This window comes from Dermochelys coriacea, chromosome 5, assembly GCF_009764565.3.
Source record: "Dermochelys coriacea isolate rDerCor1 chromosome 5, rDerCor1.pri.v4, whole genome shotgun sequence".
Classification (NCBI taxonomy): domain Eukaryota; kingdom Metazoa; phylum Chordata; order Testudines; family Dermochelyidae; genus Dermochelys; species Dermochelys coriacea.
The window spans coordinates 86,831,120-86,854,649 of NC_050072.1; the positions used below are offsets into that span (position 1 = coordinate 86,831,120).

Here is a 23,530-nt window from a genome sequence, read left to right on the forward strand (position 1 = left end):
CAGGCATGGAAGTAAGTGTCTACATATTGACAAATGCTTCTGGAGTTCACAATTTCTGAGTCACTGCTTTTATAACATGCACTGAAAATACAATAATTTACAGGTTCCTTCATGCATGTGCAGAATTCCCTTACAGTGTTTTGAGAAAGTAAATTTAAGCACTATGCTTCACCTCAATCAGATTTCATCCACTTTAAATGCCATCTTATCAACATTCATACCTACTTGGCAAAAGAGAGAAGAAAGATTTGTTTTAGCAAGCAAAGATGTTTCAAATGGCAAATTATTATACCAGCATAAATAGCTCAATGTTAAAATAATAAGTCCCTTTTTAATTATAAAACTGAAGAAACTGCTTCTTCACAATTTTAGACCACACCACTACATTTTGCTCATGAGAACAAAATTTACAGTCATAAGTTGCACATAAAGGGTTTATTTTAAATGTTTTAAGGATAGAGTTACATCATAATTATAAAAATTACTTACAGAATTAAGTAACAGATTTAAAGTGTTTATACTTCTAAATGCAGAGAACAGGGAACTGTCTACATTGTTCAAAATAAAATAAAAATAATGAAACCAAGCTCTAAAGATGAAGTCATTACCTAATTTTAAAATGTGAACACGAAGACCTTTGAACTATACACATACCAAGAACCATCCAAATTGCACTAATGATGTAAAATACAAAAAGCACAGCATTTTAAAGGAACAAGAAACTGTTTTAGCTATAATTCTCCTGCCCTGTATTGATTGTAATTGCTGCTGTCCTCGAAGAAACCTTCAGTTTTAAAATGAATCAATTAAAAAAGAAAAGACTTTTATGTATTGCAATTTATGAAGTTTAACAGGGTTTCCCCCAATGTACTTAGGTCTTTATGTTTTCTACTTCAACTTAATTTAGGGTTTGGCACTCAAAAGAAAAAAATGTGGTGTTTTTGATTCAACTGTGATTTTATTTACTAGTGAACAGAATACATGGTCCCTTCAAATGCTGTGACACATACAACTGGAAAATTACCTTCTGTTGGCACTATGCTCGCCTCACCGGTGCATTTAGTCCTACTAACATCCATTAAAACAGCACAATAAGCAAATTCACAAAAACTGAACACAAAATAAAACAAAACAAAAACAAAAAACCTAAACATTTTTAACATGCAACTTTAGTTTGTTACATTGAACATTCTACCTTCTAAGCATGCAAAAAAGGATGGTCTGCATTTAAGATTTTTTTTTCTTTTTAAAATTTTACATGGCAGCCTGACATCATACACACACACACGCACACACACACACGCACACACAATATACAACAATACTACAGCAGGTAAATGAGAAAGGCCAATAATTTTTATACACAGATCCTGGCTTGTGCTGTGACAAGCCCCATGATAATTTTGGAAAGTAATGTTGAACCCCTAGAACAAGGAACCAACATTTAGTTACCAGGGTAACGCAAGCACTGCATGCAGATCTGAAACATGAGCCTAAAACAAAGCCCAAAGCAGAAGGGCAGGAAGTGGAATTAGTGTCAAGCCACAAAAAAGGTGATTTAAAGCTATCAAAAAACAAAAACAAAAAAAAAACCCAACCCAAAAACCAACAAAGCAACAGACAACAGGGGACACTTAAAAGGCCATAAAAAATTACCGATTATACTCCACTAATTGACAGATTATGGGTATATTAAAGTGGCTTGCAGAAAACCCACAAATGCAAGCCTTTAATGCTAAAAATGTTTCAGTAGACCTAAACTTCAAATATTTCAAAACAAACCTTGTTTTTCTCAGATGTATAGCCCAAAATTCACTGTACTACGTTATACACGTATCCTGTGTATAATCAATACACTCACTCATTCTTGTGCCACAAATATCAACTTGGGCTCATGGAGCCAGGCTCAGCTTTGAGATTTACATGCAGGACTCTTAAGAGTCAATAGAAAACACATAACAGATCTGCAGGATGAAAACACTGTGTTGCAAATCTGCTCACTTTGTTCAAAAACACAAGGAACATTTATGATTCAGGTACTTAAGGACTGCATTGAGAAGCTATTCACTGAAAGATAATGATCTGCCTTTGATTGCCCATGATGAAATACTGGACATAATGCAATAGTAGCAATGGACAAAGAATTAAGGTACTGTATTTATATGGTGAGTATTTGTTACCATTCAATAGCATAATGAGGCACAAGCCTTAAGGCTAAAATATGAAGTCAGGCAAAAATGGATAGAAAGGGACTTAAACCACTGAATCTTCAATGTCAAGGACATCCATAGTAGAGGTCATCTGGGCCTCAGATCTCTGATTAACAGCACCTTTTTCTAGTCTTCTGTGTAAGGTTGGGTATCTGGGTGTTCCTCCCCTCAACAGTGATAACTGGCTTCACATACTAGCCTTCTGTGAAGCAGTGCTTTCAAACTTGCAAAGCTCTGCCCTAATGTGACATGACAATTTAGTTGCTGAACTGACCATTTTTGCCATTCTGATTACTTTTTAAAATTGCCACATTTAAAAAACTACCTTGGTTTACAACTATCTTGCAAGATTAAAACCATGAAAGGATTCTTCTGCTGTGGGCTGCTATTTACATCCACAATCTAATGCAGATGACCAAGCCACTGAGGCTGCCTATAGCTTTCATTAGTTAGTACATCACTGGCATGCAGAACTCTAGTGTTCATTGAATGAAATTCACGTAACAGCATACCTCAAAGCGAGTACAATGTACACCACAAAAGGCGACAACAGGTTTAAGCTGTAGATGATTTGTCCGGACACTCGTAGAAAAGCCAGAAAGAAGAGCTAAGAAAGATGTTTTCTTGGGAGAAAATAATAATACAAAAAAGGAATGCAGCAGACTGAGCAGAAGGCAACAAATGCTTCTCCTTCTCTAAAATAAGTCTTTAATGAAAGAGGACTGTTCTTTCATGAGGTTTTTGTCTTTACATGTAACAGATAAACCATTAGGCTTTTAAGTCCACACACAAACATCCAGGTTGCTAATTTTTATATTAAATGAGAGACTACTGATTGCCAATGTGTAGTCTAAAGATCTTTCTGAAGTAACATATAATGTTATGACTGTTGTGGCACCACGCACTTGGGTTTGTTAAGACGTGTGTATAACAAAAAGACAACATTTAGAATTGAAGGCAGCCTTGTTTTGTTTAGTTTTACTGGTTCCTACAATTTGTAAATGTGGGCCATTAACCTGCATTTTCTAATCAACAGTTTATATAGATGATTAAACCTTTTATAGTTTAAAGCCTTTTCACGGAAAGGTGCAAGTCAAACATTTGATGCTGTACTGTCTTGTGTCTACTAAGATGCACAAATATTCCCATGTACTTCTTAAAAAGCTACTTTGAAAGAAGATGTAAAAACACAGTAGATTGATGTTACTTGGGTTAGGCACCCCTTAAAACTGCACAAACCAACCATTTACTTTTTTTGAAATCATCTCAACCCCAACCCTGAAAACAAGGACTGCCAGTAGCCAAGAAATGAAATTTAATGTTACATAAGAAGGCAATATTGAAAATATCAAACTACACTTGCATGTGGCAGTTGAACAGATGAGTGTGAGGTTGAAGAAAAAGTTAAAGGCTATGAAAAATTTTTTAGATTAATGATTACAATACTAGATCAACTTTACACAGCTTGAATTTGCAGCTGTTTACTTTAACTCCCTCTCCCCAAAAACATAGTGACTTCCTTCAAGAAAAGGAGTTCCCTTTCACAAAATGTGTCATGTTCACACAAATTTGTTTGTATTATTCAGAACAAAACAGTTTTGTTGGCAGAGATTGTGGGTTCGCAGGGACATTTAAGCTTTCATTAAACTGGAAAGCAGTCAAGTCTTTGTGTCTACAAATTTTACATTTAATAGTTCCACAAGTTTGGCAAAAGTTCACGATGATGTCTAAGATGTTTTCACCAAATCATAGACATAAATATGGAAATCATCATCAAACTTGATGAAATAGACAGAAGGTTTGGCTTCAACTTGATGAATGACCATGCCAGTCCTTTTAGAGCCATCTTCTTTGGCATATTCCACTTGTTTGCCTACCAGGCTGTCCACAACTTCACCTGGTTCCCGTTCTGCTGGAGGCGAATCATCTGTAACAAAAATAGGATGTGTTTAGTTAGGAGTTTAAGGATTTTCAATCCACGTAACAACTGCAAAGATGTCTTCAGAATTTATTTAAATATCAGGAGTGGTGAGAAGAGATGAATTACAAAGTTTGAGAAGAACATTTTAAAAGTTGTAGTCTATTCAGTCAAACACAGTTCATCAGTTCCACAGTTTACAATTACAGGAAAAAATTTACTCAGGTAACACTGCAACCAGAATTTTAAGAAACTGAAATCTTATACTAGCCTCCTAGACTTCCTGCATCTATTAGCTCCTATGTAGTCACATGCACATAAAGCAAAGTAACAAATGCGGAAGTTCTTTGAGATGTGTGGTCTCTGTCTGTATTCCACTGTGGGTTATGCATGGAGACCACGTGTCTGGAGCCAGAGAATTTGAAAGTAGTGTCTGTGTATGTTCCCTGGCTCACCTCAACAGTTCCTTCTCTACCATGAATCAGATAAGATCTGAAGCAGAGGGGAAAGAGGGTGGGAAGAGGAATACAGATAGGTACCACACATCTTAAGAACCTCCAGTTACAGGTAAATCACTTCCTTTTCTTTTTTGCATGATGGTCCCTATTGTAATCCACTGTGGGTGATGGACAAACAGTACCTAAACAGGAGGAAGGTGCGAGGATATGGCCGGTATGGTTGAGCAGACTACAGTTTTACTACAGGAGGCATCAGCAGAATAATCCTGCACCAGTCTTGCAAATGGGTGAATGGAACTCCACATAGCTGCTTTACAAGTGTCCAGGAGGATACCTCCTGAAGAGATGCTACCGTTGTTGCTTGCGCTCTGGTGGAATGAGCTCTTAGCCCCAGTGTGAAAGGGGAGGGGTTTGAGAGCTGACAGAGTAGAATGCAGCCAGATATCCATTTGGAGAGGCCTGCCCTCTGACTGTTGTTGATGCAGAGACAAACAGTCACAGGGATTTCCTGATTGATTTTGTTCTCTGCAGGTAGAAAGCCAAGGCTCATCAAACATCGAGGGAGTGGAATCTGCGGAAGCGTGTGGTTTTGGGAACAACACAGGTAAGTTAATGGATTGATTAAGGTCAAATTCCAAAACTACTTTAGGGATGAATTTGGTTGTAGATGTAAGGAAACCTTATCCTTATGGAATACGATCTATGGAGGGGTAGCCATCATTGCTCCAAATTTCCCAACATTTCTTGCTGATGGCTATGATGATATGATGGCTACAAGAAAGGCAACATTCATGGAAAGGAAGGACATGGAGCAAGTAGCTAAAGGCTCAAAGGGGAGTCTTGTTAGCACAGAGAATGAGATTCAGGTTCCACTGGGGCGCAAGCCTCTGAGTAGGTGGGAAGGTTCTTACCAAGCCTTTCCAGAATCTATTAGTCAGTGGGTGTGCGAAACCTCAGTAGTCTTGAGAAGGTGAATGGTATGTACTGATTGCTGCCAAGTGGACTCATAAGGAACTGATGCAAGGAGCCATGACTCCCTGCACATGACAACAGCAGTTGCCATAACTCTAGAAGAGGTATCAGTGGCACTGACTGCCGATTGGAGGGTGGTCCTGGCTATCAGTTTGCTTTCGTCCATCAGAGCTAGGAAATGAGCTCTGTCAGTAAACTTCACAAACTTGCCATAGTTTAGGAAATCGTATTTAGCCAGCAATGCCTGGTAATTGGCTATTCTGAATAGGAGGCTGGATGATGAGAAGAACTCTTTTCCCAGTAGATCCAGGTGTTTATCCTCCTTGTCCGCAGGAGTAGATCTGGCATGTTGCTGACTGGTCCTTTCAGAGATGGCATGGACCAACAACGAATTAGGAGCTGAACGAGACAACAAAAATTCTGCATCTTTAGCCGGCACATAACAATGCTTCTCTGCCCCTTTGAGGGTAGGAACACAGGTAGCAGAGGTGGCCAAACTGTGCTAGCTTGCTCCAGTAGAGTTTTGTTAACAGAGAGAGCTATTCTCTTGGGTCCGGAGAAGTGCAGCATGATTAACAGTTTGACCTGGGAATCCTGGATCTCCTCAGGGGGAACATGAAGCTCTCCAGCGACTTTGCAGAGAAGGTCCTGGAAATGCCTGTTCCTGAAGTCATTGGAGGGGGAGAGCGAGAATGTATGTATGTGAGATGTAGAAGCAACCGCTTCATCTGGGAAGATGATAGCAGTCTTGCTGGTTCTGGTGAAACCAGCACATAGTATTCTTCCTCCTATGTCAGATCCAGAGGCAGATTGGAGCAAATAGGTGCTAGAATTAGGAGTGCAGGGAGTGATGCTGCACCCCCAGCTTGAAATGGTTTCCATCATATACAAGGTTACAGTTTGACTCAATGGCTCTCAGCACCCCAACTACACATATTGTTCCAGCATCCCTGATCAGGAGAATTTCCTTAGAGGAGAGGCAAGGGGCGACTCCCTAGTAAATTCGATCGACTTTGCAGGGTGGTACTGGTCCTGAGGCCCCCCAATATAGACAGCAGGAGGGGTCAGTAAGTGGTCACAGGGGCCCCTGTAGAATGGGGTACCAATGGCTCTAAGTCAGATGAGGCAGAGGTTGTTCTTGAGCTTGTGTGGGTATTTTGGGGAGTGGAGGATAAGTATGGTAAGCGAAGTTTCCAAACCTCGGGAAGACTGACTGTTCCTGGAAACACAGTGACAAGTACAAGAGGCTCCAACATCAAGCCCAGGAGACCAGAGTATTAGAACTCATTAACTCAATCTGTAACTATGAAAAGCATATACATCTTGTCTCTTCAGCTATGAGGTGGGGGGGGGGAGGGGAGGGAAGACATAAAACCATGGCCTCAGTCCAAAAAAAAGCCATTTGTCAGAGCTGGGATACTTTCCTGCCCTTAAACAGAAAAAAGGACCAGGGACATTTAAAATTGCTTTTGGTACAACACAGATTTATTGATTCATGACCCCATTTCTGAAACAGTACCACTGACTTGTTTAGGAACAGGTACAATTACAGCTTCCATCATCTGTGATTCATGCTAGTGGCACACAGGTTTTTTTTCCCCACTGCCAGATGGAGAAGCTGGGTTGATCTTACAAATAGCATATCACTCCAAAAAGCCATAGACTGTAACCATGAGTATATCGTGGTTGTTCAGGTACAATGACACTGGTGTGATATTGTCTACTAATAACTGTACCACCTAGTTAAGAACCCAATGAATGGATTCCAGCAATAATGTTTATAGAAAGCTTCATCCTTCAACAACTAAATGAACAACCCATTATAAAGTCAAAGCATCTGTCAATTCATTCACCTAGGTAGAAGGGTAAAGGGGTCCACTCTTGAAAATTTTGTTTTTAATTTTTTTTTTTTTAAAAGGAGTTTTCCTGTTTTCTATATTTGTAATTCAATATTTTCTACCCTGGAAGACACTGTGAATACCTGGAGATCTACTATTAATACAACAGCACAAGCACAATATAACAGCACAAGAACCAAGAACCTCATTCACTGAGGGTGGGGGTAAGTGATTTTTATTCATTCAGACTATTTAAAATACTGTTTTTTGTTTTTCCTCTATCTCGTTTTTAAAGATTCAGCACTTCTCTCCTTCAGTTAATGGAAGAGAAATCTTTTAGTACCCATCTGACACTCCTTCCCCTTGCCAAATCCACAGAGCAGCCAAGGGGGAAAAAGGGGAAAAAAAACCCCAACAAACCCCTAATAGTTTCACTGCTGATCATTTTAGCAGAAACGCTGAGCTAATATGCTTAATAATCATAGCTGGATGTAGGGGTATATATGCTACAGTGAAGTGAGGGAGAGAACCTCTTTCCCCCCAAAGTTTATACAAAGTAACCTTTATTCCTGGCCAAGAGGGAGACAAGAGATACAGCCCCCGCTTCTCCTTTTCCCTAGTACCAAAAGCTTCAATTGCCACCTGAATTTAAAAAAAAAAAAAAATCCAAGACATACAATCACCCCTCTACCTTCCTGGATTTCAAAAATCCGTCTCTCAAAACCTCCAGCTTCCCCTTGAATAACTCCTATAACAGACATGGTCAATACGAAATGTGCACCACACAGAGCACAAAAAGTTTGGGGGCAGTCTAAAGTGAAATTTAATCAAAAAGGGAATAATATTAAGACAAAGGTAATTTTTAATGAACTAACATTCAAGTCTTTAAACATCTCTCATACCAACTTGCAAACAAACTGGTTGTTCCCATCTACAGTTACAGGGCTGAAAATTAAATTTAGGGAAAAACCTTGTGTGTGTGTGTGTGTGTGTGTGTGTGTGTGTGTGATTATTTCATTGTATATTATAATGTTTGAATGGCACATATGCACACACATAGTTTTCCTTACCATCTTTCCTATAGTGTGACTGACTCAGAAAAACACATACCAAAAGTCTTTAAGAGTTATCACCCAAAATTCCCATGTCCTGATATGATCATTTAAGAAAACAGTGTTTAATTTGGTGACGATGATTCTAATTTGTGCAAAATCCTTTGAAAGAAATTCCAAATTCCTTTGTTACACTTCCTGTATATCTGGTTTAGATACACAGACTGTCAAGGACTACAAGTGTTTTTCTACATGCATTGTTTCATTTTAAAATGAACACTTATTTCTCCCTCCTCCCTCCCCAGAAGACACACAAAACGTTTAATTAGTGTACATGAATTCATCTAGTTTCACTTTCACCTTATGATCTGTTATATTTAGTTAAAAGGTAACACAATGGAACAAAAAAAGCCTAATTTTGGTTCCCCATCAAAATTGTGCTATGATTAAACCAATATTTTTGAGGGAGAATACCTATATGCATGGAAAAAGTGGATGGTGTTAGTATAAACTAATACAATAACCATTTTATCCTCGTTTCAAATTACCACCATTTAGGAGTCATCCCCAATATTAAGATCATATGAATCTTTTGCAGTTCTTGCAGTTTGTCAGCTCTTTCATTTCAGTAAACAAACAAACCCAATGTCTATGGAAAGTGAGCTGTCATTTTAGTTTTAGAAGGAAAAAAACATTGGCATACTTACTGGAATCAGGCATAATGCGGAGGTCACCTTCTTTATAGTCATCTAAGAGCTGATACATGTACAAGACAGGATCCTTCTCATAAGTAATATAAAACCATGTGTTCATTATAGGAGCTCGAGCCAAGACCATCCCCCTCCACTCATCTTTTGAGCCATCCTCTGTTTCAAACATATGTTCCACAGCTTTGCCAATCATTGTGTCTGCCAGGTGGGCATCACTGATTCGAGATGAAGCTGAAATACGTACACAATATTGCATAAAATTCAGGACCACTTGGAAGCCTGCATACTACATCTTCCATAGAAATCATAAAAATGGCTTCATTCAAATTGTTCTCTTTACAAAATAGACAAAATAATTATATGATTTAACTGGTAAATATTTTTATTCTCTGGGTATATCCAGATTACAAAGATGTGGAATTTTAGCTATGATTATTAACTAAGGGCTTGTCGACATTGTCAATTATTCTAGAATAGCTATTCCCGGTTAAATTCCATGTGTGGACACACTTATTCTGGAACAAGAGCATTAACACATGGAACTAATCAGGAAATTAATCCACTTTAAACTCACACCCTACTGTATTCCAGATTAATTTTTATGTGTAGACAAGCCCTAACTCACTGAACTCACACTACAGAAAAGTATAAATTAGAAACACTAAGGAAAACCGATTGTGGGTTACAGAGCAAATGCCAGAACACCTTGGTTTCTATTAAAAATAAACTTTTAGCAAAAGGGGTGATGACTTAAGAGTTTTCTACAGTCATTGAATTTTTTTCTTCTTGAAGCACTTCTAACTCCTTGCAGCCAATAAAAAAAAAACTGATCTAGTTTTAGAGTCAGTGACAATTTGCATGAATTCTGAACTTTAATAAATGTTTCAGACATCCTACACGTTTTAAAAATTCAGACTGAGCTACTGAAAACAAACACATTAATTCAATTATTTCATTTTTAAAGAAATTTCACTTTATTTTTATTACTTCTCAGGAAAGGCATATGAGAAACACTTAATACAGGACCACAGAATATGGAGTATAGCAAAGAAAATTCTCATGAAATTGAACTGTAAAATGTGAACTCTCAGTCAGCATCAACAAATTAGCATTTAGCAGAAATATCAGTCTAAGCACTACATAAGCTTTTCAGAGAGCAATCTTGGCTGTAAATAAGGTTGATCAATATTATATCATATATAAACATGCCAATTAGATGACTGACAATTTACAGTACTGAACTTCTATAGCACTCAATAGAATATAAAAATAAAATTTGTGAGAGTAAAATTCCCTCCTCACTCCAAAATAAGGAGAACATTTACTAATAAAAGTCCACAGACTTGACAAAATGCAGTGCAGCAGCTCCATCCAGCATCCTGTCCAGAGCATGCAATATATATGTACGTGCATCAAAAAGCACTTACCAACTCTGTCTGGAAGGACTTCAAGCGCTGACACTCTTTCATCTTTGTGCAGTTCTAGTCCATAGACGCAATCAAATCCATCATACTTAATAAGGTAGAGAGAAGGATTTACAGGAACCTGATCAAGAACTGTCCCCTTCCATTGTGTTACAGGTCCACTCCCTTCTTTCCATCCATGCTGTATTCTGCACCCTACAATATTTCTTCGGGGCTGAGAAATGGGTTTGCTAGGTCCCACGTTGTTTCGATGCTTTCTGTATATAGATACAAACAGGATTAAGCTAGTGTGCAGAAAAATGTGTCTTTTATTCTATTTACAACCCAATGTAGTTCAATGTTTTATTTTAATGCAAGTATTCCTTATTTTTTTTATTTAATATCTTTATGTTTATTTAACAATGTTGGACAAGTTATAATGTAGCTTGTATTATAGTGCACCTCTTTCTGAATAGGCCAAATTACTGTACTAATTGACTTAAATTATCTAGGAAACACACTACTACAATGCTGAAAAGAAAAACTATGGTCCTGTGATCAGTTGTTATGCTGCCAAATAATTTGAAACTAACAAGCTGGTCAAAATTTTGCCCAACAGATTTTCAGCAAAAATGCAGTTTTATCAAAATAAAAAAGTGTTTTGTAAGAATGTATCTATTTTAACAAAATTGACAGAAAGATCCAAAAGTTGCATTTCAATAGTGTTGGCTGAAATCATTTAGTTTCTACTTTAACATTAAAATATTATATTCTGTATTACACGGCTGGGATGGTTTAGGTATACTTGGTCCGCCTCAGCATGGGAAGCAGATTAGGGTGACCTTTCTAGGTCCCTGCCCCCCCTACATTCCATGATCCTACATATAAAATACAATATAAAAAAGTTCAAGTATTTCTTGAATCAAAACTCTGCTGAACTGAAATTTTTCTGAACTTTCAAATTTTTGCTCCGATTTGGAATGAAATTTTTTGAAATGTCAGAATTTCTTGCCAATTTAACTTCCTGAAAGCACAACTCACCTGTTTTAAAAGCTCAATTCAATCATCAAAGGAAAGTTTAATTCTTCTATTAACAAGGCATCAATATTTGTCAGATGCTTAACTAATCAGAGGCCAATATGAAGGATGCCTCTCACACCCACAAGCAGGATAAGAAGCAGCCATGAGCATTTGTTGGTCAACAGCTGTTTCTGTAATAGTGTGTTATGTATTTTCTCTGTTTTCCATGCCTATGCTGGAGTTCAAGTAACTTCTCAAACTATCAGTAAGTGCAGCATCACTTGAGAAGTGCTCATCAAATATGGGTGTAGCATGCCAACAAGAAAAGCACTCTTTTGGTGTTCCTTTTCAGTACAACGCCACTAGGGTCAGATGCAGGGAAGGAACAGTATGGAAGATTCTCCTTAGAGTCAGCAGTGAGAACTAGCAATCTATTTCTGCTCCTCTCTCTCTCTCTCTCCAGTGGTTTATTCTTTCTTTATGGAACCTGCCACCAAAAACAAATAAATTGCCAGCACAAACCACTTGCCACTGGTTAATATCGCCAAGTCTCCCTCACGTTATGGTTGTGAGAGATCTTTCTTTTGCTGTCTGACAAAGTACCAAACTGTAACTAGCAGTATTTAACAGTTAAGTCTTATTTTTGTAATTCATTAAAACAAGTTAAGTGACAATTTATAGCATCTATGTAGGGACTATATGGTTACCAGTATATTGTAGCAATTTTAAAGAAATAGAAATGTAAGTATTAAATTATTGTATTATTTTCGCTTGCAATAATCTGCACCATTAATATACTATTCACATGGCTATCAGATTAAGATAAATTGTTTTTTCTTATGGTAAACTTGAGATAATTTTAGTACAGTTTTAGAATAAATACTGTTTGCTGCAACTTTGCCAACTTCATTTAACCCGGAACAAATATTTACACAGCATTAATTATTAGAAGCGGAATGTCACAAGAAGCAACCTATACCATTCCCAGAAAGAAGTTGGCAACAGTGTAAAGTATTCTCAGCAATAGCGAACAGCCTCTCAGAAAGGAAGGTTACTTACCTTACAGTAACTGAAGCTCAAGCTGCATAGTCCCTAATGGTATTTTTGCCCCGGGGACCAGAGACCGGAAAATTTTTCAGTAGCAAGGTCCATTGATCTGGGCCTGTACCCTACACCACCTTGTGCTCTGAATCAAGGGCATTAAGGGGTGACACAGTCTGACAACCTCTCCAGTTCCTAACTCTACCCTGAATCAAGAGAGGATGTGAGAAGAGTGGAAGGAGGGCGGATTGTGCAATACCCATAGGGACCACACATCTCCGAGAACTCCAGTTACTGTAACGTAAGTAACCTTACTTTCTTCTTCAAGTGCTGTTCCCTATGGGTATTCACTGCAGTTGATTCCCAAGCAGGACTCACTGAAGGAGGAGGGTGCAAGCAAATATGCTGTGCCATAGATCGCAGGACCAAAAGTAGGCATCTGATGGCGAAGCTTGAACAAGGGCTTGATGTCCAATAAAAACGTGACTCAAGCCCCAAGGTGCCAGTCTAAATATTTTTGAGATGAATTCTTTGCAGGGAAGGCACTGAGGTAGCTTGTGCTCTGGATGGGTGAGCCCTGACACTCTGTAGTGAAGGGCATTCATAATCCCATAGCCAAGGAGGGTGCAGTCCAAAGTCCATTTACAGAGTTTTTGCAAAGAGACCGCCTCTCCTTTCATTCTCTTGGTGATAGAAACCAATAGTCTCAGCAACTTCCTAAAGGACTTTGTCCTTTACAAATAGATGAGAACTCTGCAGACATACCTGTTACTGTGGGATTTGTAGAAGAAAATAGGCAATTTTGATTCAAGTGAAATTCAGAGGGAACCTTTGGATGAACTGAGATGGAATCTGAAGGGGACTATCTCTGTGAAACACTGTATAGGGAAGGGTCCACCATGTATGAATGCTTGAATGGTGGGCTGAGAGAACCAGGTTCAGGTTCTAGAGAGATGACAGTTTTCATAATTGGGTGAGGGGTATGTGCGTGTGCGCGCGCATGTGTAAGATAATACCTTTTAAGAATCTCACAGTTGTAGGATGGGTGAAAACCGAGCAGCTCACCACCAGAGGATGGAAGAAGTTAATAGCTGCTAAATATACTCACAAGGAATGAATAGATAGACCAAATGTCTTTAAGGACATATCTTTTACAGACTAAACAAACCCAATTTTTAAAATCTTCCCTCAGAGGTCATGTTTTCTAGACTTTTAATCATTTTTGTTGCTCTTCTCTGGACTTTCTCCAGTTTGTCCACATCTTTTCTGAAACGTGGCACCCATAACTGGACACAATACTCCAGTTGAGGCCTGATCAGCACAGAGTATAGCAGAAAAATTACTTCTCGTGTCTTGCTTATAACATTCCTGCTAATACATCCCAGAATGATGTTTACATTTTTTGCTATGGTGTTACACTGCTAACACATATTTAGCCTGTGATCCACTATAACCTCCAAATCTCTTTCTGCAGTACTCCTTCGTAGGCAGTCATTTCCTATTTTGTATGTATGCAACTGATTGTTCCTTCCTAAGATGAGTACTTAGCATTTGTCCTTATTGAATTTCATCCTATTTACTTTAGGCCATTTGTCCAGAACATTTTAAAAATTTAATCCTATCCTCCAAAGTACCTGCAACCCCTCTCAGCTTGGAATCGTCCTTAAACTTTGTACGTGTACTCTCTATGCCATTGTCTAATCACTGATGATTGTAGAGGGTTTCCTGCTGTTAAGGATGGTTTGGACCTCTTCTGAACAGGATCTCTCTAATCTCTTTGTCTATCCAAAAACCATGCTGCCAGATGAAGGGACTCTGGCTTGCAATGGCTGTTCTGGCCTCTGTTCTGAGACCGTAGGCTCAGGAATGGTTGTAAGCATATGCATGGATAAGAGGAACAGGGAGTCAGTCCGATATTTCAGCGTGCTCTTTGCTTTTGGTATGGTCAGTGCAGATACATGCTCCCGTGAGCTCTAGACACACCCCTACCAGGGTGTTGAGTCTGACTAGATGAGACAGTAGGGGAGAAGCAGTCGTTTTCGTCAAGAACTTACAAGACTATTTATCCTGCTTCTTATGTGGACATTTACCCATACCCTCCTCATGTCTCTGTTTAGAGAAGTCCTCAGATTTGAACAAGGATCCTGAGCTAGGGAGTGCCAGTGCCGGAGGGGCACTATTCGGTAGCTCCAGTCGATGTGCCGGGGAGCTCGACATCCAGGATCAGATTGAGCCCCATGGAGAGCTCAATTGAATATCTGCAAAGCTAGAATTCACAAGACTGTCTAGTTCATGGGGGAAAGAATGGCAGTTCTCACACTTAGAAGGAATGTGTAATTCCCTGAGATAGTACAGACAGCTCTTGTGAGGATCACTAATCAGGAAGACCCAGAAGGCAAGCAATTCATGCCACCCCTTACACACTTGGCTCAGAGCATGAGGAGGTGTAGAGTGCAGGCATGGACTGCTACTGAAAAATCTCCCTGTCTGAGGTGCATGGAGCACATGCTCACCCACAGTGAATATCAATAGGGACCTGCATTCAGAACAAATAGTGCTTGGCAGAGATCCAAGAAATGATGGATAACAGTGAGATCTGGAAAAACTGTTTATAGAATGCTGCCATCATTCTATAAGGTTGCTGAAGTAGGAAATGTACTGCTCCATCAGATATAATTATAACTATACATTCACTGGGAACTGCAATTCCTCTACAATGTCTCTCACTCCAGCCTTGCATTCTCCATGACAAACTTCTTGGTGGGCAGTTCAACAGTATTTTCTTCATTTTCAGATTTCACTTCTGTCACAATTATATGCAGTCTTTAGCCGTATTTTCTAGAAAGGTTTTGAATGGCCACCTTGGCATCACAGGTTATTATAACACATACATATCTTAAACCTTTTCCCAATTAAATACAGCAGAAACATGAAGTTCAGTATTTCATTTTTATAAGCAACTTTTCAAAACATGCATGTTTAAGAGATATAACAGATCTCTGCTAATTTCTCTTGTTAACTTTGCTTACTAAATATATCCACTACAATGTCAGCAATATTTCATTAGGAAGGAATCAGTGATGTGAAATTTGTTCCTGCACAATGAAAATAATCTGATTTTGTAAGCAATAAGTTTACTTCAACAGAGTCCCACGCTAAATCATCTTTTGATTAACTGTCTGGTGAATAAGCCTAATTCTTTCTGAATGCTAACTGAAAAAAATCTATTAGGACAAGTGTTCAAAGAGACACTGCCAAGTTTAAATCATTTTAAATAAGTTTTTGAACATGTTATCAATACCTTAGAATTAAATTTGACTTTTTAAAAATCTCCCCCGCATCATTTATGCTGTTTATGCTTTACATTTCACTCATTTTAGACATAGTGAACCACTCTGTTTCAATTTTGTTTATAGTCAGTTTCACTTTCTGGTTATAATGCATATAATGCTTCAATATTGAGACTGCAAATAATTCAGGGGGATATTTAAATAAAAACTCGCTATTTTCAGTGAAATAAAATTTCACAATCACTGTAACTTAAATTTTGGGCCTGAACTATCTTTAAAATAACCAACAAGCTTCTAGCTCGTAGCTACTTTTAAACATATCACTGCCTAAAGAAAGCATCATGAACGCAAACTCAGAAAGTAAAAGCGAACCAGCATCTCTTCCAAAAGATATTGAATTTAAGAATAACTATTTCCAAAGTGATTTACACTCAAAGAGATGTCAAATAGTTTTTTATTATACGGAGATTTACACTTTCAAATTAAGGTCATACATCAGGAAAACATTCAGGTCAACAAACAGATGTAATAACTTAATTCTAGTTTAGCGCTACTTAAAAAAAAAAGTTTTACAGAGCAATTAAATTTGTTTGGGTGCCCTAACTGTGCTTTTCCATGCCTTAACATAGGATTTGGATTTTTAAAATTTAATCTTAACTCTCAATTTCCTTGTTTTATAATACTTGTTTCTGGTGTAATTACAAAATCCCTGTAATATATTTTACCCAAAGTTAGTGATATGTATTCTCAACCTTAATTCCATTTTAACAGTTTGTCTCAGAATAGGGCCCAGAAATCTTAGTTCCTCCAACATGCTGATATCAATCAGATAATCATCTAACTCACTGGCAAAGTGTATCATGACTATCTCTACCAACCAGAACAGACAAAGCATTACAGATGAAAAAGTAGCTGTCTTTAAGTAGAAGCATGCCACCCTGCTGAAACAGTAGCCTTCTTTATTCAGGGCCTGGATAGCTTCAATCCCATTGGAAACCTTCAGTCTCATAGTAAATTATGGAAAACTATGGCCATTATGAGTGAAGACATTCCCACCTTCTCCATTCTATTCACAATCATTAATAACTGTACTTACTTGGAACCTAATTTGAAATGAGTTATCTATTTCGAAGGTGTAAAAGGTAATAAAAATGAGCTATTTATTATCAAAAGCAATCTGAAAAAGTGAGATTTCTTCTTAAAGGTTCAATTTTAGACTAAATTTTAACTCCAAGTATGCAATTTAGTTCAAAACTCCTGCAAGTTAAATCTTTATTCACTGTTTATCTGCTACAAATCTGTGGATGATGCTCTGTATTCTTTGTATATAATAAAGATGTTTACTCTTTCTTCAGTCCAAAACAAGTCCCACTTTGACGAAGGCGCTACCATCCCTCATTAGTATTGCCGAGAGTAGACTGTCCTCTTTCTTAGAGATCTTCCTTGAAATATGACAGAGCCGGGTACTTTGAGTTATCAAAGCGAAGGGTGAGAAGCACCACTATGATTGCTCTACTGCAACTGCTATACTTGCATTTCCTGTCTGCAGTTATACTATAATGATGCAGAGGCACCTGTTGCAAGATACAATAATGATGTAAATACCTATGCCCTGTGGCAAAAAGTTCTATGCAACACTAGTTGTGTTACACCACTTGTTGCAATGCCTAATGCTGTAATGTAGCAAGCTGTCAGGCAGCCAAGTCCCAAACAATTAAGGGCTTTGTAGAGGGCACTATAATAGTATAACCTATGATAGGTGACCAAAAAAAAAAAAAAAAGGTAACTGGGGTGGTTTGCCCTGGAGATGAAAGGTCAAGTCCTAGCTAAGCACAGATAAAGTGCACTTTTGGCTACTGCTGCTACTTGATCACCTCACCATAGCCTAATACCTAATAAGATTCCTAGATTTTGCAGCTTGCTAATAAAAGTCGGAAAGAGGCCTCTCAGTCTATGGATTTGTCCACAACCCTTGTTAATCCCTTCTTGATGTTTTCCCCAGCTAATCATCTCCATCTTGTAAGGCTTAAGCAGACATTAACTGACATCATCCAAACCCTAGTCTTAGTTAGGCACCAGGAAAGTAAAAGGGGAAGTTATTTACCTATAGTAACTGGATTTCTTAGAGATGTGGTATTTACATGTGTTCCATTTTGAGTGCATATGCCCAATGTGTTGGAGAACAGAATGCTTTAGTCAGCAGTATCTGCTGATTGCACCTGCTCCTTTGATTATCTTAAGCCCTTCCCCCTCAAGCAGGGTTGCCAATTTTGGTTGGACATTTCCTGGAGGTTTCATTATATGACATAATCTTTAATTATAGATTAGTCTTTAATTCCTGGAGATTCCAGAGCAATCCTGGAGGGTTGGTAACCCTATCCTCAATGCTATAAGGGTAGGTGGACTGACCACCCGATTCTCAGTTCCTGCACCACTATCAAGAGCAGACTATTAGATTTGTTAGTATCACGGAAAAGGAGGGTGGGTTGTGAACACATGGAAATACCACTGTGAGTTTACTTAACACTGCAGCCCTCCCAAACTGGGCATCTGAATGTAATGGCTAGTGAAAGTATTACTCCAAGCAGCAGCCCTACAGAAAATCAGCTATGGGTATTTCCTTGAGATGCTGCAGAAGTGACCTGTGGTCTGGTAGAATATAACCTAACATGACCTGGAAGTTCTAAATTGGCCACCTCATAACATACCTTTATGAAGTATGGCACCCATTTAGATATTCTCTGAGTTGAGGGTGCTGACCCCTGGATTTTTCGGCAATAGATATAAATAGAATAGAGGGCTGCCCGAATGGTTTTGTTCTAGTCAAATAAAATGACTTAGATATTAAGTCTTATATATCTTATATAATATAACATTTTACATGTTAACCAAATTCCCTTTAATGATGTGTAACTATAAATTTAGTACCCTCTACCTATTAAAATTTCTCTGATCTTCAGTTGAACCTTAGTGGATAAAGGAAATATATATTCAATAATGGAATGTGTAATCTTTTCCCCTGTTTTTTCCCCTTACCTTGCTAACATAGCCCATATGTCCAGGAAGGAGCCCTTAGAAACTAATAAGGATCTCTATTATTATAGAAGTGTGTTATAATAAACCAGCCTGATTAATTGATATGGGGTTCTTATAATCCAATTATGTTCTGTGATAATAGGTATTTGTTATCACAGATATTTTCTGTGATTTATCAAATGACCCACTGAAAGAGGTTTTTAACTCATTAGGCTTGTTTCAACAGGTATTCTTAAAAATGATTGCAATAGAAATCCCTTTAGTTTATCAATCATGTAAACTGCGATATCAAAAGAAATTCCATAAGTAATTAGGTAAATTGAAATATTAAAAATAAAACACATGGTTTTGGGGAAAGTAACTTTTCCCTCCCTGCAAAGAAATTTCTTTGTTTCACATCTTATAAAGGAAAGTTTTGGGTGTTAGTTTGGGAGTGAATAAACTGCCATCATTCTGCCAGTTACAGAAGGGAAACAAGCTGGTCTTCACCATTTACAGGAGGTGGTAAAGCACACTTTCTTTTTTGTATTCTGCATAGTGCTGTATTAATCTTTGACTAATGACCTCGGATTAAATAATTTCAATTGAGCTGGTTATTTGACATCTCAAATCATTATTAAAAATTCAAACATGCAAAGCTCAGAGGACATCTAGAGTATGTAATGCAGCCTCACAAATGAATTAATGAGGCTTTGGGAAAAACAGGTAAGTGAATGGACTGATTTAAATTAAAATCAGAGATAAATTTCTTCCTAAAGTAAGAGCATAGCCCGAGTGTAACTTTCAAAGTGAAAATGCAATGGTTGCTTGCAATTCTCAGACTGCGGGAGCGGACAGAATTGCAATGAGGAATATAGTCTTCATAGACAAATGAAGTAATGAGCATTAGTCTAATGGCTCCAATGGAGGTTCCATCAGGCTAGTAAGCCTCACATTATGATTCCAAGATGGAGGGGGTTGTCTTACTGAAGGAAAAACCTCTAAAAATACCTTTCACAAACTTTAACAAGTATGAGAAAAAAACTGGATGGTCTTGAATTGGGCGAGGATGTGCGGAGATAGCGAACATATAATGAGCTTAACGACAAACCAGAGATTTACAAGGATAATAGATAATGGATATGAGAGATTGATGTCTCTTATGGAGAAACATTATGTTGGTACGCCCAGGATGAAAAATGATTCAAGTTTGCAGTATAATTTGTCCTTGTGGATTGCCTTCTGCTATGAATCCATATGTTGCATATATCACCAGTCTTCTCCAAGTCTGTTAGCCAGACAGTTTCCATGCCATGAGGTGTAGTGACAAATCTGGGTAAATGTTTTCCCTGTTATGAGTAATTAAGTCTAGTAGAAGTGGTAAGTGATATTGGCAATACAAGAATTTCTTATTTCTGTGAAAGTCATGCGTGGGCCAATCCAGAGCTATTAGGATGATTGAGGCCTTCTTCTGTTTGAATTCCTTATCACATATGGGATCAGAGGAATTGGGAGATAAGCGTATAATAGATTGTGAGTCCAAGGGATTATGAAGATATCTCTTTGAGAACCCAGACTCTGGTCCCTCCCTGGAATAAAATGCTTTGTATTTCTTGTTCTGTTCAGTGGCAAACAGATCTGATTGAAAATGGACTTGATGACTGAATTTTTTATGAACCATTCATGATTCTGAGAAAAATGCCTACCTGGATGCTCTGCTTGCCAACATGTTGTATAGGTCTGGAAGATGCACTGCAGTTAGTGTTATGTTGTGCCAGATACACCAGTTCCATAGAAGGACTGCTTCCCTGCACCAGCGCATTGGTTTGGTTCCTCACTGTTTACATAAAACATCACGGTGGTATTGTCAATTCTTACCTGTACATTCATCTTTGATATGAGGTAGAAAGGCCATGTATCAAGCTTTGCTCTGAGCTAAAGGATGTTGGTATGAAGGCATGCTTCTCTGACACCATTGATCCTGTACTGTAAATGTTGAGATGGGTTCCCCAACCCAACAAGGAAGAATCAGTCACTACTGACTCGTGTAAAGTGCTGAGAAGAACGGAACTCCCCTGCAGAACTGATGTGGATCTTTCCATGAGCTGAGGGAGTTCAAAACTCCTTAACAGATGCTTACCCCATATCTATTTTGTGAACAGCACAAAAATGGACAATCCAAAAACAGTCTTGACCACAATGAAAATGCAGTCTGGTGAATAGGGTCACAAGCGTACATGAAGCCATGGGACCTAAAAGCTGGAGACATATCCTTCTTGTAGAGTACATGGAAGTTGATTGATCAACTCTATAATGTTCTTGAATCTGGTTGTGGCAGGTATTCCATGGAGGTTCGAGCATTGAGTAGAAGCACAATAAAGTCTATCTTCTGTGTTGGGATTAAATGAGACTTTTTCACATTCATTCGCTGTCCCAGTTTGGAGAGCAGATGTACAAGGTATCAAACACTGTTTATCACCTGTTCTAGAGATGATCCTCTCACCAATCAATTGTTGAGATGGGGGTAAACGGGCATTTCTCTTTCTGAGATGTGCCACTACCGTAGCCAGACATTTCATGAACGTTCTTGGGGCTGACAACTCAAATGGCATCACTCTAATGATAATCTGTGTTGCCTGCTACAAAAAATACAAGTATTTCCTTTGTGCTGGATGGATGAAAATGCATTTTGTAGACCAAGAACTGCAAACCAATTTAGAAGATCTATGAAAGGAAGTATGGAGGGCAGAGTTACCATTAGAAATTTGAAATGGCACGTGAAGAAATTCAAATCTCTCAAGTTCCATATTGGATGTCAGCCTCTGGATTTTTGGAAGACTAGAAAAATATCGGAAATAGAACCACCCTTTTCCCAAATATTGGGAGGAAACCTCCTCCATAGCTCTAGAAATCAAGAGTGACTAAGCCTCTTGTTGAAGGAGATTTTCATGAGGCGGCGGCTCTGAAATGGGATGAGGAAGATGATTTGTGGGTAAGAATACCTTAGACATTACTAGAATAACCTATTTGAAATAATTTTCAGTACCCATCTGCTGCTGGTGATACTGTTCTATACTTTGCATTATTTCCAGAAATGGTCCCAAAAAGATGTAGGGAAGGGATAAAGATTCTCCAACATTGGTTAGCAGCTCTTGATATATACATCAAATGACTTCTTAGAGCAGCCTTCGCAGCATTTGAAGTTGATGAAGGTATCCACCCATGTATACGTTGTTGTTTCTTAGAGAACCCTAATGTTCTATGATAAAGGATTAAAAAAAATAGTAACAGACTGTTTCAGTTGAGTATGATATTCACACTGTTTTTCCTTATATTGCAAAGTGTAGATGCCTAATGACCATAAAGAGAGTTTCAATGTATGTAATAAGTCATTGGTTTTAGAGCTAACCAGATCCCTACAAAGGGGAGGTCTTCCAGCATAGTTTAAACCTCCTTTGTCAACCCAGAAAACTGGAGCCATGACACACACAACGTAATAATTGGTGCTCTCTGGATGTTGTACAAGCAGCATAAATGGAAGCTTGTAGGGAGGCTTTTTAGCTATTAACTATGTAGAAAAGATGTAAATGTCTCTCTGAGGTCTGATGGAAGTTTATCAAGATACTCAGCCACTTTAATTCAAGTAAGATAATAATCTGACAGAAAAACCTGATCATTCACTATGCAAAATTGAAGGCTAGCTGATAGTTTCCTAAAAAGTCCAATCTTCTTACTGTCTTCTCCTTTGGAATAACTCTAAAGGACTAATATTTTGACTTCCTTTGTGCTGCAGTCACAACTAAGTGACATCCTTGAGTAGGATGTGTATAGAAATATTTAAAACCTGTTGAACGGAATTGATACCTTTTTTCAAATTTCCTAAAGGTTGGAAAATCCTACCTCAGCTATGATAGCGGAGCGTATGCCCTGGTAGGTCTAACCATGCTACAAAGGTGTCGGACTATCCAATCCAGGAAGGGGGATTGCTCTCTCAGAGGAAAGAGTGCTTTTCCTTCTTCTTAGAGGTTGAAGGCTAGCTAAGTTTGAGGAGGTACGCATGCCTGCCCGCCTAACCCATGGGATGGCTTGAAGTTAATGGCTAAAACAACATGAATAAATGGGTCTTGGTTCCCTGCGTGTCACTGAACTGTTCTACAGTGGCGGAGCAGAAATTGAGCAACAAGAGGTTGCTAAAAATGTCAGGTGCTAGGCCAACATGGAAAAGGACAACCCTCGCTGTGTGTACTTACAGTTGTAGTAAGGAAAGAGAGGAAACGTTAAACCATCTGATGGAGGAGAAGGATAAGATGCAACATCCTCGGTGTCTGCGAAACCCGACGAAAGAAGAAACTGGAAGTCAACTGGAAGGATGGAAGCGCTGTGAGGCTCGGAAAGGGATATGGCGCTAGAAATGTTGGAGAAGTCGGATTTATCGTCAGTAAGGATTGGTCTTCAAAAGTCCAGCTAATAACATCACGTATTGGTATGTTGCATCTTCAGATGGAGTCAAAAGCTACCCTCAAGGTCATCCCGGCCTACACTCCCACAAGTGCAAGTGAGGACAAAGAAGTGGAAGAATTCTACTGAGAGCTTGAAAGAGCCC

General features: G+C 38.4%; 1 protein-coding gene across 18 annotated transcripts in view; it reads right to left on the minus strand.

The window, feature by feature from the left end:
- Positions 1-416: 416 nt before the first annotated feature.
- SPIN1 (spindlin 1) overlaps positions 417-23,530 on the minus strand; it is a 117,108-nt gene continuing 93,994 nt past the window's right edge. For all 18 annotated transcript variants that reach the window (XM_043514767.1, XM_038402271.2, XM_043514766.1 and 15 more), the window contains 3 exons: positions 10,586-10,839; positions 9,156-9,389; positions 417-4,137 (listed from right to left, as the gene is read on the minus strand). In XM_043514767.1, the coding sequence (XP_043370702.1) occupies positions 3,938-4,137; positions 9,156-9,389; positions 10,586-10,839 (688 nt within the window). In that variant the 3' untranslated portion in view covers positions 417-3,937. The remainder of the gene's footprint in view (positions 4,138-9,155; positions 9,390-10,585; positions 10,840-23,530) is intronic.